Genomic DNA, 16,588 nt, shown 5'->3' with positions numbered 1-16,588 from the left:
GGGGAATCTCCAAAGCCACTTCCCTAGTAGAGCCGTAATTCACTTGGTCAAATTCCCAATATTCATCAAAAAAAATTCCCAATACCTAGTAGAGCCGTAATTCCCTACTGTTCACGGAAGATGTTCCCAATACACGGTGGGATGTGGCTGGGAGGTCAGTAGGAGGAGCAGATCCCAATTCCTAGCTTTTTTCCATAATCTTTATGCTTATAATAAGCATTAGTAAACTCATGCATATTGTGAGCTTAGGAGTTGTATTCGAAGTAGTAGAGAAGAGAAGAAGACCTCTAAAATACTATGAATGTCGAACTGAATAGCTCAGTCGACAATACTGTTATTTATATTAGAATGTAGTACAATGATACAAGGAATTACTAGAATACCCCTTATTAGTGATGGGATACCCAGACAACTTAAAACATTAAACAGGCTTAGGCCCATTAACACAGGCCCAGTACAGGATAACTTAAACTTAAGTATAGGCTAATAAGAACTCTTATCATCCGAACACTCATACATAAAGAGACTTCAATCCAACACTCCCCCTCAAGCTAAGCATGGATATCAATCATGTTTAGCTTGCCAAGTATGTCCCTAAACTTTGCTACTACCAGCCCTTTAGTCAATACATCCGCAATTTGCATCTCAGATGGAGTATAAGGCACACAGAGTTCTCCAGAGACAATTCTCTCTCTAACAAAGTGTCGATCAATCTCAATATGTTTTGTCCTGTCATGCAGCACGGGATTGTTGGCAATGTTGATGGCAGCTTTATTGTCACAATACAGCCTGAGAGGACCCTCAGCCTTAATGCCAAGCTCATTAAAAGAGTTCTGAGCCATAAGAGTTCAGCAATCCCATGGACCATAGCTCGATATTCTGCTTCTGCACTTGATCTAGCCACCACATTCTGCTTCTTATTGTGCCATGTGACCAGGTTTCCTCCCACAAATGTACAGTAACCTGAGGTTGATTTTTTGTCTCCAACAAACCCAGCCCAATTTGCATCAGTGTAGGCTTTAATTTCAAGTTTACAGTTTTTCCTGAATAGAATTCCCTTCCTTGGGCAAGTTTTCAAGTACCTGAGAATTCTTTCAGCTGCTCTCATGTGAGGGATCTTTGGTGAGTGCATGAATTGACTGACAACATGCACTGCATAGGCAATATTTGGCTGAGTAAGGGATAAGTATATCAGCTTTCCTACCAATTTTTGGTATCTCTCTCTATCACAGTAGTCCTCACCCATTGATTCTTGTAGGCCATGGTTTTGTTCTATTGGAGTGTCTACTAGCCTGCATCCCATCATGCTTGTTTCCTCTAGGAGATCTAGCACATATTTCCGCTGACATATGTAGATTCCTTCTCTTGATCTAGCAACTTCAATCCCAAGAAAATATCTCAGGTTTCCCAAGTCTTTGATCTCAAATTCTGAAGCTAGGAACTCCTTCAGTCTCTTTATCTCTTCCAAGTCATTCCCAGTAATCACCATATCATCCACAGAAACAATGAGTGTCGTAAGCTTGCTATCCTATCTCCTTGTAAACAAGGTATGATCTGCACCACTCTGAGTGTACCCCACTTTCCTCATGGCCATACAAAGTCTCTCGAACCATGCCCGGGGAGACTGCTTCAAACCATATAATGCTTTCCTTAGTTTACACTTACCAACATCATAGCCTAGTGGAGGTTCCATGAATACCTCTTCATGAAAATCACCATTTAGGAAGGCATTCTTCACATCCAGCTGATGAAGTTCCCATGAGAAATTTGCTGCTAGTGACAATAGAACCCGGATTGTGTTGAGCTTTGCTACTGGGGCAAAGGTTTCTTTATAGTCAATTCCTTCATTTTGAGTAAATCCCTTTGCCACAAGTCTGGCCTTGTACCTCTCGATTGACCCATCCTCCATGTGTTTTATTGTAAACTCTTTATAGTCAATTCCTTCCTTTTGAATAAATCCCTTTGCCACAAGTCTGGCCTTGTACCTCTCGATTGACCCATCCTCCTTGTGCTTTACTGTAAATACCCACTTGCACCTAACAGTGCCCTTCCCCTCTGGCAGGTCCACTAATTCCCAAGTTCTTGCTTTCATTAGGGCTTTCATCTCTTCATTCATAGCTTCTTTCCACCTTGGATCAGATGCTGCCTCTGAGTACCTAGAAGGAACACGTACAAAGGAAAGAGTAAACACAAAGGAGTGATAGGCAGGAGATAATTGTGAGTAAGAAACAAAATCAGCTATTGGATGTCGGGTGGTACGAGAATGGACAGGCTTACAAAGAGCAATAGGAAGATCCAAATCTGAAGTATGTGAGTCAGAATTACCTTGAATTGCAGAAACAGATTGATCTGAGTCCAACTGGTTGCAATCATGAGGTTGAGAGCCCTTTTTCCTTCTATTGTAGGTAAGCATCTCCTTTTGTTGCCTATTGGAATCTTCAGGAGCAGTTGCTGCATCAGGAGGAGTTACTAACACATTTGGAGCCTTACTAGGTTGACCCGGAATGTCACAGCCAGGAGTAGTGGAAGATGATGGAAGACCTGAGTCAGATAGGGGAACAAAAAAGGAGGGAGAATGAGAATCCTCTTCCAATCCACAAGTCTCCCCCTGAAAAGGATTCTGAGAAGACTGAAAATAGGGTTGAGACTCAAAAAAGACTACATCTCTGGTGACATACTTTTTCTTGGAGACAGAATCATAACACTTGTACCCCTTTTGTGTAGGAGAGTACCCCAAAAATATTCCCTTTGTAGCCTTGGGATCCAGCTTGGTTTTCTTTGGATCCTTCACATGTATGAAACATATACAACCAAAAACCCGTGGAGGAAGAGGAAATTCTGGAAGAGTGGGACACAAAACAGAGAAAGGGGTCTTCATACCCAATACCTTAGATGGCATCCGATTTATCAGGTATGATGCAGTGAGTACAGCTTGAGACCAGTATTGCTTGGGCACTTTGTGCTAGAATAGTATGGCTCGAGCTGTCTCCTATAGATGTCTGTTCTTGCGCTCAACAACTCCATTTTGCTAAGGGGTATTAGCACAGGATGATCGGTGTAACATGCCAGCATCTTCCATGAATGAGTTCAGGGATTTTTCAAAGTATTCAGCAGCATTGTCTGACCGAAGTTGCTTAATCTTCTTATCAAATTGTGTTTCAATCATCTTGCAAAAAGCCATAGTTATCTGTGGTACTTCATCTCGTCCTTTTAACAGATAAATCCATGTGCACCGAGAATAATGGTCAATAAAACTGATAAAGTAACGGAAGCCATCAATGGAAACAATGGGTGAAGGTCCCCAAACATCAAAATGAACCAAATCAAAAGGAGCTCGAATTTCATTACTGGAAGTTGGATACACTGTTCTACATTGTTTTGACATTTGACACACATCACAAATTAAACTCTGACTTGGAATGCTCTTAAACAATTTGAGAAACAACATTACTAATGAAGAGAAAGACACATGACCTAGCCGAGCATGCCACAGGTGCAGCTTAGCTATTGACTCCACACTTTCTGGAGTAGTAGCAGCAGAAGCTTGTAGGGCTGAGCCGATGTCTGCATCAAAATAGTAGAGGCCTCCATACTCATGACCACTCTGTCCTGAAAGACACAATGAATAGGGAAAAAAGTTATACTGCAGTTCAAATTTTTTGTAAGCTTTGAAACAGGCAAAAGATTAAAGGTAAGACTAGGAACATGTAGGACTGATTTAAGAGAGAGGTTCTTGCTTAGGTTAACCACCCCCTTTCTAGAGATGGTGGAGAAAGACCCATCAGCCACTCTCATCTTATCCTAACCAAACAACAAATGATATGAAGAGAATAAGGAGGACATATGTGTCATATGGTCAGTTGCTCCGGAATCAATCACCCAAGAAGTGGAATCAATGGAGCTAGTTGCACTAAAGGTAGAGACTATACCTGATCTAGAGAGAGAGGTGGAAGCAAAAGAATTGTTTTTTAGACGGGCTAATGCCCGGCTGAGAACCCCTACCTCACTAGCCGTGAAGCCCAAAGTACCAGCTCCAAAGGAGTCAGCAACCTACCCTATGGAGGAAGAAGACATTGTTGGAGTACTTTGTGAGTTGTCACCACTGTTGTTGTTGGTGGCAAGATTCCTACTTGTCGTATGACCCTTATGTTGTCTCTTGTCCTTTCTCAATGCAGCTGGCTTCAGATGAGGATACAGGACCCAACATTTTTCTTTTGTATGTTTCTCGCCACCACAGTGGGTGCACTTGAGGGACTTCTTGTCTGGATATCTGTTTCCCTTAGTGGAGACTAGGGCTGAATGTTCTCCAGATAGTTCAGTTGACTGTGTCTGAGAATCAACTTGCATCTCCTTTCTCCTGACTTCTTCATTTCTCACCAAGTAATAGACATGGTGTAGCTCCAGTAATTCATCTCTCCCTAGAATTTGTGACCTTATACCCTCATACACTGGGTCTAGGCCAGCTAGAAACTTGAAGGCTCTGCTCTCTTCAATTTGCTTATCATGTCTCTCCTTGTCCCTGGCATTTTCCCAATCCAATATCAAGTGATGATCAAGCTCTTCCCAAAGGCCTTCCAGAGTTGCAAAGTATGTTGCAACTGTCATATCTCCTTGCCTTAGAGCTGCAATGTCTTGGTTCAATCTGTAGATTCTAGCATTGTTCTTCTTCTGGCCGTAGGTCTTAGATACCCTTTCCCAAATCTTAGCAGTTGTAGGGAAATGATGAATAGTTCAAGCAACCCAAGGAGTCATGGAGGCCAGCAACCAAGACATGATTGTGGCATTTTCCTTGCGCCACACGGCATGCTCAGGACTACCGACTTCAGGTTCCTTCTTGTCCCCATCTAAATAGCCTGTGAGATCACGAGATGTAATGAAAAGTCTTGTTGAGACAGACCACTCTCTGAAGTTATACTCATCCAGCAGCACACTTGTAATCTGCAAGTTGTGCCGATTAGGGTTTTCCAGGTTTGAGAACCTTGCGGCAGGTCTGTTATCTCTAGAGGAAACTTCTCCGGATAATGAGGACATCCTGACTTCAGTATTAGAGTAGATGGCTCTGTTTAGAGCTGGCCGAAGTATTCACAATGCTGGACAATCAGGTGTTGGTAGCTCGCTAGGTAGACTTCACTTGAGCTGAAGCAGTTCGGGTACAATATGAAGTGAGAGGTTCTGGGCTGATAACCGACCTGAAATTAGGGCTCTTTACCACTGTGCTGTGCAAGTCTTGCTAGTGCTTCGAAGCTACAACTGTAGAAGAAGCTCTCCCCCTTTCGGCTAGTGCTAGGACTGTTGAAATCAGTCCTCAACTAGGTTTGTCCTATACAGACCTCTCTTAGTAGCCAAATAGCTACTATTTGCTGGAAATAACCTAGTAGGGCATCTGTTTCTGGGTCTTACTTCCCTTGAGCCCTACAACCAAGGAAAACCCTAGGTTCGGACTTGCTTTGTTCTCTTACAACCCTAAGTTTTCACTGCAGCAACCCAAAAAAGAAGAAAGAAGATGAAAAGACAGCAAGAGAAGAGAGAGTGTGCCGGCTGAAACCAGGGAGAAGTTAATGCTCTGATACCATGTGAGCTTAGGAGCTGTATTCGAAGTAGTAGAGAAGAGAATAAGACCTTTGAAATACTGTGAATGTCGAACTGAATAGCTCAATCGACAATACTGTTATTTATATTAGAATGCAGTACAATGATACAAGGAATTACTAGAATACCCCTGATTAGTGATAGGACACCCAGACAACTTAAAACACTAAACAGGCTTAGGCCCATTAACACAGGCCCAGTACAGGATAACTTAAACTTAAGTATAGGCTAATAAGAACTCTTATCAGCCTAACACTCATACATAAAGAGACTTCAATCCAACACATATAATTATCTTGGTATTGAAATATTGTCAAATGTTAATCCTTTGTAAGACTTTTAATAACAATTCTTAATGGTTCGAATAGAAACTTTCTCATCCATGTGGTCTATTCTTTGGATGAAGGGCTTGAATTTGCTTTCTTCTATGATTCCATATACCTTTCTTTTTCATTTCATGACTACATTACTTACACTTGGATCAGAGTTGGATAATTTATGATAAAAGAACCATAATTGAAGGGTCTAAAGTATGATCAGATAAAGGTAATCTAGAAAATGTAGGCAATTCCATTGCTTGGAGATTGAAATGTACCATCTCCGTTTCATAAACTAGTTCTTCACAAATGATGATTGATTCGGGTATTTCCAAAGCAGTGTCTCCAATATTCAGATCTTCCATTGCCACAGCTCCTCTTCCAGTTCCTTCAATATCTATATATCAATAGAGCATGGAAATAAATAAAATAAATAAATACATACATACAACTAAGACTTCTTTGTTCTTTCGTTTTACTGGATATTGTGCCTATTCTTAACTGAAAATCCAATTTAAACTGTGATTCTTGAATTCAGTCACAAGAAAAAAAAAAAAAAAAAAAGTAACACAAAATGAAAACATACAAGTAATCTGCAGTTTTGTTTTAACTCCATTGTTTTTCCCCCACTGTAATAGAAGCTCCACGGTGCTGCAGCTACACTTTTCAATTCTTATTTCCTCGTCATTCTTGTCCCCTAAGGAACTGATCAGATCTATAGTTGCATCCTTTAGGTCTTGCAGATCTTCCTTGCTCTTACTTGTAGCACCTGAGAGTAAAGTATCAATGACTGAGAGAATTGAATTAAGAGACTCCAGCTCATTCCTGGTGCTGTAGAAGTCCAATGGTACATCGCCTCTACCAAAGTAAAGTTCTGCCTGAAACAGCAATGAACACCATTCATTATTATGATGACAATACAATGCATTTATATAGTCATCAGATGGCATATTTACCCAAATTTTGGTCTTTGGCATGAAAAACAGTGCTCAAGACGGAAACCTAGTTGTGCCTCTAGACCTACTATAGAGAGCAGAGCAGCCACAGTTTACCTCATTCAGGTGTATTACTCTTGCGTAACGGAGAGCTGCTTGCAGTGTAATCTTTGTCCATCCAGGACATGTGGCACTTGAGAAGTATATCCGAACTTCAGATTCTGAACCATTAATATGCATCAAAATCTGTTGAAAGAAGAGGCATCATTAAACACTTAACTGTATTTAACTAAATGGCATCCTATCACAAAGATTTATGGGATTAAAAGATGAACAAAAGGAAAGTAGAAATGAGCTACATATTTGGACATTCACAAGAATCAGAAAAAGAGAAAGACAAAAATAATATGCCAACATGAGACACCAAAGTGTAGTCATAGTTTTCATGGCACCAAGGCAAGGCTAGGCAACCACAGGGCGCCTAGGTGCCTAGGTGTCTAGCCCTCACCTAGGCGATGGAATTTAAAAATAAGAAGCTGATGGATTTCTTCCCCTTCTGAACTAGGTTTTTTTTCGGTTTATGTATCAACCTACAAACCTCTGAACTCACTTCTGTGCTAGTGTTTCTTGCAGTCTTGCTTCAAGTAGGCAAAACAGAATATTAGAGTTACAACTTACAAGTTAGAACTTAAAAGAAGAACTGAAGGGGGTGTAGCCCCTGTTTTAGACCAACAAAAGAAAAGAACATAAGAAGAAGGGGCGGAGCCCCTATTTTAGATCAAGAAAACCTAGGGAACAAATACTAAAATAAAAGAAGAAAACGAATAAGAAAGGTAGGGGGCGGAGGCCACGGAGCCCCTGTTCTAGACCAAGAAAAGCTGGTGAACATATACTAAAATAGAAGAAGAATATGAAGAAGAAAAGAAGAGGTGGAGCCCCTGTTTCAAACACCAATGATGAGAAAAAAAAAAGACTGAAAGAATGCAAGAAATTTAAGAACAAAAGAAGGGGGCAAAGCCCCTGTTTCAGTCCAATAAAATGATTCAAAAAGCTTGGGGAAAAGATACAAAAAGAAAGAGGGAAAAAATGGGGCATAACCACTGTTTAAACCAACAAAAGGGAAGGAAACAAAGCACAAAATGAAGAAGAAGATAAAGTTTGTGTGGGGAACGATGGAGGGCCCTTGTCCTCTCCTCTTCCTCTGTTCAATTCTTTTGTCAAAGTGAAACCCTCAAAGATAAATTTTGTTTTTACTTTCCTCACAACAAAAACATGATAACATGCAACAGGCTCTATTATAAAATACTAAAACCAACCAATAAAATATTATATATTTATATTTGTTTTTATTTAATAAGTATTATATATTATATATTTATTTCTAGGCACCTGCCTAGTCACCTAAAACTATCTTTTCTTGGCATTGAAGATCACCTAGTTGCCTAGGTGACACCTTATAACTTTTCTTTTTTTGGTAAGATTAGGAGCTACACAAGATGAGGGATAGCACTGCCCCAAGCATCACCTCTATAAATATACATTAAGGCACTAGGAAAGAGCAAAAATACAAAAGTTTAGAGGATTGGTGGAGGAAGAGATAGCTTGATGCATCATCCAATCCACAGCTTGGTTCACTTCCCTAAACTAGTGGACATAGGAGATACCGCACTCCAGACTATCGGCCAGCTTCAAACATTCACCAATGACAGTCTTCAGCCTCCAAGGAACATCAATCAGCTTCTTAAGGCAGGAAATAACAAGGAGAGAATCACCTTCAATACAAATGGGGTAGTCCCTGAAATTCAAAGCAACATTATGGGCTTCCCAAGACGCCCAAGCTTCAGCAACATTAATAGTGGCCATGCCAATTGAATAAGCTTTAGCATCTAGCTCATCACCAAGGTTCCTAGCAATGCAAGCAATCAAACAAGCCCCATCATCCTTTCTTGATGCATCAAAGTTTATTTTGACAGTACCATCTCTTGGCGTCTTCCAGACAATGGACCTTTACGATTTTAAATTATTTGGATTGCTAATATTTGCTACGCACAAAAACGATTCCTTATAAGAGTTCAAAGCTCTCACAATAATACTTGACGGGGGAAGACACCATTGTTAAATTTTTTTTTCTATTTTTCCAAAGAAACCAAAGTATGAGGCTTTATTTCTCATAGGACATGGGCTCCATCGAATCTGCCGCACTCTGCAGATTACTGCTTAGAATTTTATCAACCATGCATCTAGAAAATAAATCTTAAACAACTCAGTAATCCAGAACATGAGAAAGAGAGAGAATAGTAGTCCCCACATGTCCCCCCCCCCCCTACCCTCTATTCGTGGGGCACCAAAATAAGCCCCTTTTCATGAACAAAACTGAAGTTTGGATCCAATCTCACTTCTCACTTGGTGAAAATTCCAATAAATGGGGCTCAAGGATTGAATAATGTCATTTCTCCACATGACACAAATAGTAAAAGTGACCTTCAAAAGAATTCTCATCGACCAAATATAAGGTTTTTATTGAATATAAACTAGATATAGCTCCCATCTAAAGCAGTACTTCTGAAATTCATACTAAGAAACTCGGGTCATACTACATCTCCATCTATAATGGCTGTAAGTCTATCCAAGTAGCAGTCTCATCAGCTCTCCTGAATAAATGTCTAAATATGATCTTAAGCAATAAAGCCGGAAAAAGTCGTGCTTGAGTCTAGTAAGGAATACTAAAGTTTGAGTTTTTCACTAAATCTGCCAATGATGAGTTGCACTCAACCTTAATAATTGTGAATCCTCTTTTATAGAAAGCTAAAGGCCTTATAACTGAGTTTGGAATTGATTTTAATGAGTATTTTGTAAATCCAACCATTAATCTATCTCCAAACCAAGCCTAACTTAACTAGTTTTACTGTTTCGTTTTCTTTTGTCATGTCCTCCACCTGCATGGAAAACTTTTGATTGACCTCTTGCACTTGACCCAGATATGTTACATTTCAATATGCCGAACAACAAGTATCAAAAAGTGAAAAGAAAACAATATTTCCTGCAAGCTTCTTGATGCTCATTTTCTTCATTTAAACATTGTTGTGATGCCAATTTCATTTTTGTTGAGTACATTTTGAATGTGAATGTAAACAGTCTTTTTCCATGCACTAAGTCATTACACTACTGATAGAAAGTTTGTCAATTACCAAGCTACATAGTCCCACATCATACATCCAATTATTTCCTGGTTGAAAGATCATGGTAAGTTATACTAAATAACTACTTGCAGCATGACTCAGTTGACCTTGTAAAAGTGAATGAAAAAGACAAAAAAAAGGAAAAAATGTAGACTCCTTCATTATCTTCAAAATATGTGATCTTTAGACTCCAAGTGTCTAATGAGTCTGATTTCAACTGCCATATCCATAAGAATGTATCAATTTGGTGAAGTAAATTTGGATGCAAAAAAACAAATAAGATAACTTTTGACATTAGGAAATGCTCACCTTCTTTTTTTCAAGTAATGGATCATCCTTAGAGATTTTGAGGACTAAGGAATGTCTATCATTAATCTCCATATTCCAGCAATTTAAGAGTAGCTGCAAAATGAAGTTCAATCAGTACTACAGATTCTAAAAGTCATATGTATGAAAACTAATAAATTAATAAATAAAATCAACATAATTGGTACATAAACCCCACCCAAACAGCTTGAAATGATGTAATATGATGAAATCAATTGTTCCATTTCATTTTAAAAATGAAGAATTCATTAAAGATCAAAACAGAAGGATACCAAGAAAACAAGCCTAAAAAACAATGGTCCCTACCTGAAAGGGAAAAGTTAAAGAAAAACAAAATACAACACAATTAGGGATTGATACACATATTTCACCTCAGTGAGACATTTGAACAAATTGTGTCTCATTTTCCATGAAAAACTTACTTTTGTTGAGACAACAGTTAAAAAAGTTGATAGAAAAATAAAGCTGATAATACAAGAATAAGCTCATGTACTAGAGCCCCGAAAGATCAGATTGTTAAAATTATATCATAGGTATTAACAGCCTAAAAGGAAGCAATAAAAGAAAAGGAGAAGAGAATAGTATGAGGTACAAACTAAAGGAGACTATCTTCTTCTTTCTTTATTTCATTTCCCTCCTCCTTGATTTGAGACTACAATATCTTATAAGTTTCTTAAATTGAGCCGACTCTACAAGACAAAAGAAGCATGGAGTACACATCTAGATAAAAGTGAAGAGCATTAAAGTAGCTCTTAACGCTGGAATTCTAAAATGCTTATAGAAGTCTAAGTTTCTTCTATAAAAAGAAAGTTTTATTTTTCCATGCACGTTTGTTGCTCATTTATGTCAAATAAAGATGGATAAAAAACAAAATGGTACATAGTATTGCCCCTCAAGAATCCTTGGAATTTCGGAATTATGCATGTTCGACACTGAGACTTCATCCATTTAGGAGAGTCCATACTTCATCTATTTAGGAGTAAGAAACACTGGTCAAAAAGCAAGTCTGAATCTGAGATATTTGGCAATTGCATAAACAGAAAATCCACACTTGTGTGTTTGTATGCGTGTTTCCAGGAACAAACCACGTCATAATGGACCCAGTAAACAAAAACAGAGTCAAAATACAACGCAACAGGGAAAAGGGACAAAGATATTGCAAAATAGATTGAGAATGACAAAGTTTTTATGCACTAATACTGAAAAAATAACTGCTAATAACAAACCAAAGGAAGAAAAAAAGACCAGACAAAGAGTACAATATACAAGTTGATCAAAATGTTCTTTCTATCTTTGATTGGTTTTCATTTTCTGATTTGAGAATTAGACATGTTTGGCATTGAAAATTGATATGCAGCTTCACGAACCAATCTCCTAAAGAGTTAACAAATGGAGAATAACAGAATTGCTTCGAGTTAGACGAATTTGCAAAGATTAACATGCAGAAGAAAGAAGGTTTTACCTCAGTAGGGCATTGGAGATCGAACTCAAACCAGAGCTAAAGCGTGAAGGATGAAAGAAAACCAGAAGTAAAGCCTTAAGTTAAACCAAATGACATTTAGCACTGCACAACAAAAATGACAAAGTGGGACTGCGAGTGCTGGTGTGAGTGGGAAGCGAAAGCAGAAGTAGAGGAATCCACTTTTTGCTGATAGCAGTCAGTTCCCAGAGTTGACGCTGTCACTTGGGCCGTTCTCTTTTTTTATTATTTTGAGAGCGGAAAAGCTTGTCCGGGATTTTTTATTTCATTGACTCTCCTCTTTTTTTAGATTAATTTTATCGAGGGCACCCATTTCCTATATGAGCAACTCTCACTAGTGAAAATTAAATGGAATAAAATTGTCTTTTTAAACAATAGGTTTTTATGGATAAAATGGTCATTTTCTTATTTATATTAAAAATAAAAGAATATGGATTTATGCATGAATAAGTATGTATTTCTTAGGAAACACTTAAGTAACTTCCCAAAAAGTAAATGGGGCTTTGGGTTTTCTACCAAAAAAAAACTTTTCATTTGGGATAAAAGATCTCTTGGAATTTCACTTTGCCATGGATACCCCTTTTGTTTGGACTCCATTGGTTAATTTCGAAAATTTTCATTCGGATGTTTTAAGTTTTCCAAATCCCCAAACTACCTTTCTTATTTATTTGAATGGTTTATGATTCAATTAATTTTTTAAATATAATATTAAGTTATACATACCAAGTACATGCTCGACCATTTAGTACAATTAGTTTATCTAAAGAAAGAGTGATGATTGTGCTCCATAGATTTCAAAAAACATTTGGCAATATAGATAATCAATTCATGATTAACTAACTCTTACCAAAAAATTTTCCTTCTCCTACAATAGTGCAACAGAGTTTTTTGTCGACGTGGCAACAAAAGTGTTTTTTGGCGAGAAACGATCGAGGCATAAAAATGGAGGTATTTTTTGTGTTAATTAGGGTTAAGAGAAAATGGGTGAAGAAAAGAAAATAAGAAAATTTCATATTGGTATTTTTGTAATTTAACGCTTTCTATCATTTGACTTAATAGCCAAGGGGTATTTGTCGCAAAGTGAAAATTCAAGGAAAAACTTCAGGATCTTGTAAGTATAAAGTATACATCATCTATAGGATTTCCCTATCGTGCTTTCTAGTACGAGCTTCTTAGAATTACACTGCATCCCATTACAGAATTTTGAAATTACAACCCCCATAGTCTATTAATAGCCCCCGCCCCCATATAAATCAAACCCTACTTGTGGATTTAGCATCAATCCACAATCAAGATTCATCTCACTTGTATGATAGGGCTAACTGAGGTGGGTCGAATAGTCATTTTCCCAAGAAAATAAGGCTCTGAAACTTTATTGTTTCGATAAGGTGGACATGTGGATCCAGTTTTTTGGACTCTAAGTTGAATACCTCACTAGTTATGCGGGGGAATAGATTGATGCTTCAATCATTACTCCATACACACCGAACATGAAAGACATAGAGTGATGAACCAAGTTTGCTCATGTAAAAGTTTCTATGGAAGGATGGGGCATACAATTAATTCTTGTTCTCTCTGATTTTATATGGAGGACCATATATCAACTACCACAAACCAGATTTCATTGAAAAGATGAAAGAGATGTTGGTTCCAAAATACGGAGATTTTTCAAATAAGTTTTGGTTCAATTGAAAGGAATGGTGGTGCAAACATCATTCTCCATCCAAATCACCCTCTTTGATTTCCGCTCCATCATCTTCTACTCCTCCCAATCGTTTTTTTCCTTCTATTTTAGTTTTCCTCCCTTTTTCCTCTCTCTCCTCCCATACCCCCTCTTTCCATTTCGGGAGGAAGCCCTAACATCTTCCTCCTACAACTTTTTAAACCCCTGCAAAAAAAAAACGGAGTACAGAAACATCCAATGCAGAATTCTGAATTCCAGCCCCCCTACTATTAGTCCTCTCCCCTCCTATAAACCATATCCTGCCTATGAATTTGGTATCAATTCACAGTCAGGATGCATTCCCCTTGTACTATGTGGCTATAAAATTCTGATCTGGGCTGATCGATCATTCTCCTAAAAGAAAAGGTTCCTCATCTCTCCTTTGACTACAACAGAACACAGAGGCAACCATTGTCTAATCAACACTCTATCCACTCAACATCCAAATTCTATTCAAATTTCATCAGCTATTCTCTTCTCTTGTTCTCTCACTTCATTAGGGCAACCATTGTCTCAGCCATCCAATTGGTTTCATGGCAGGGCCGCTTCACAATCCACCATCTCCCCAAGTGATCCAAGACGCTCAAACACGAGATAGCAGGGTCTCAACCATCCAATGTCTCAGCCATCCAATTTGTTTCATAGCAGGGTCTCTTGTTCTCTCACATCATTAAAATACTTAGGTCTGGACTAGGAGTTAATATTGTCGAAATTCTGCTATTCTTTCTCCATGTATCATTGACCATTCGTTAGTTGGCTGGAATTCAAATTTATTCATTCACAAACTCTCTAGGCTAGTTTAATATCGTCTTTACCACCAATATATTCTTGTATAAATTATTTATTTGTCACATTTGTTTACCCCACTCCATCTTCCCTTCGTAATTAGAGTAGCTATATACAATTGTCTTATTAACTCTTTACCTCATTGTTTGGTTTGCTTAGCCTCATTTGATTCTTTCCCAAGCATCTTCTTTTCTTTTGTTTTTTTATTAGTATTGCATCATTTTACTCCTTGTCTTAAAGTTTCACTACTGAACCATCAAGTTGCTTTAACTACTACTTGTAAGCTAGCTCCATCATATTTTATGTTCACAGTCTCTCCACCCCCCTCTTTTAGTTTTATTATTGCTTGTAAATATCTCTCTACTGTAATTCTGCTTTGTATACTTTTAAGCTTCGGTTCATGCTATTACTGTTTACTTGTAGTTTGCTCTATTTTGTGTGATTTCATTTTGGCACACCCATGCTCCCTACACACCTGATCCCATTTTCCACATTGCATGCTAGTATAAATTTAATTACAAAAACTTAGAAGCGTAAAACACAATATGGCATCAAACAAGTTCCAACTTCCTGAACTCAACTTGGAAAATTCCACCCACCCCACCATTCCCCCTACTCAACAAACAACCATAGTTGAAACAACGCCTAATTCACCTATAAATTCTACTTCTACACCTTACGAAGATGCAATTACTGCACTAAATCAACACCTAGCCGCACTGACCGCTAAAAATAGAAAACTCCACATTCCACACAAACTCTATCCTATCCCTCTATACAATCTATGCATACACCACTCACACAACACACATCACACATTACACAGTCACCATCTCCTCTACCCACTCAACCTACTACCTAACCACTCCCACTAAAAGCAATTCTTCCTATTCCCCACCCACATCAAGAAAACATAGAGTTAATGGTCAACAAGCTAATAGCTAAATATTTAGACGACCACAAAACCTCCTTAGAAGCTTCCTCTTTATACAAGCTTTGTTCCCTTCCTTCCCCTCTCGCATTAGCATTGTCCCCTTTCTCCCAATTTTCATTTTTCCCCAATTCACCTTATATGATGGAACAGGAAACCCTTATACAAACATAAAAGCTTTCCTCATTAAATATGTAAATATTCAGCACAATGACACCTTACTTTTACAACTTTTCCCCCAAAATTTAACAGGCTTAGCACTTACATGTTTCAAAATCTTCCTAACTAGTCTATCACCACCTTTTTCCAACTATCACGCCTATTCATTAACCATTTTGCTTATAATATTGAAGCTGAAGTTACCTTAGATGACTTAACCAACACGGGACAAAAAAAAATGATGAGACATTTGCCTAGTTTTACAACTAATGGAGAGCCTTAGCAAACCAACTTCTAGAACATTTATTTGTTTCAACCTTTATGCATGTTCTTGTTCCCCAATCTCGCTTTCAACTATCAATCCTTTGCCTCTTTAGCTTTGAAAAAGTTATACAACACGGTATAACTATCCAAAGAGCCTTTAAAGAAAATGGAACCTTCCCCTTTAGGTCATCTCTTGACACATCTTCTCGCATCTACACCCAACCCCGCTCATCCATCCATAACACAGATCAACACTTTACATATACACCAACCCAACATAAAAATGAATGAAAACTACTAAAAGTACTTAGCATCGATTATGCAGACTTCTTTCATAACCTCATCCAACGTAATATGATCCAACACTATAAATCAAACCAGATGCACCAAAACATAAAAATTATAGAGAAGACCAATACTATCACTTCCACAGCACACTAGGACACCTTGTAGGTAATTGTAATGCATTTAAATATTTTGTCCAAGATTTAATTGAAAAAAAAAACAAACTCTCAATTGACATCCCCCCACCTACCACTCACTCTTCCAGGACACCATACAACCAACCCTCTTTTGATGTAGGAATCTTTACAAACCCACTCTCTCCACACCCAACTGACATAAACATGCCTCAACCTATCTCTTCTTTCACAACAACACTTAATTCTCACCAAATTAACACTTTAGGGATCCATCATCTCGGTAACCACACCACCACATCGAATCCTTTCACTACCGCCCTTCCCATATTCCTTATATTAATAGACCCCCAATACCTTCCCCTAATTCACAACCAACAACTACACATATTTCACTCCCCTAGCTCCTTAAAAACTCAAACACCAATAGAACCACCTTTAATGATATCTTGGCTCATACACATGTTCATTCTACCTTA

General features: G+C 38.2%; 1 protein-coding gene across 4 annotated transcripts in view; it reads right to left on the bottom strand.

Annotated features, from left to right (window-relative positions):
* The window catches only part of LOC148870003 (SET domain-containing protein), an 85,045-nt gene extending 72,983 nt beyond the window's left edge, over positions 1–12,062 (bottom strand). For 3 of the 4 annotated variants that reach the window (XR_016107284.1, XR_016107285.1, XM_088970138.1), the window contains exons 1-5: positions 11,810–12,023; positions 10,330–10,422; positions 6,959–7,087; positions 6,493–6,784; positions 6,185–6,303 (exon numbers count right to left, since the gene is read on the bottom strand). Coding sequence is in view for 2 of the 4 variants with exons in the window: in XM_088970138.1 (XP_088826264.1) it covers positions 6,185–6,303; positions 6,493–6,784; positions 6,959–7,087; positions 10,330–10,401 (612 nt within the window). In the remaining 2 variants the exon portion in view is untranslated. Of the gene's footprint in view, positions 1–6,184; positions 6,304–6,492; positions 6,785–6,958; positions 7,088–10,329; positions 10,423–11,809 lie in introns of all 4 variants that reach the window. The other variant, XM_088970139.1, reaches the window with a different exon arrangement.
* Between the last annotated feature and the right edge of the window lie 4,526 nt (positions 12,063–16,588).

This window comes from Nelumbo lutea, chromosome 2, assembly GCF_056320005.1.
Source record: "Nelumbo lutea isolate HS-2025 chromosome 2, American lotus-T2T, whole genome shotgun sequence".
NCBI lineage: Eukaryota > Viridiplantae > Streptophyta > Magnoliopsida > Proteales > Nelumbonaceae > Nelumbo > Nelumbo lutea.
This window is presented reverse-complemented; position numbering and strand designations above follow the sequence as displayed.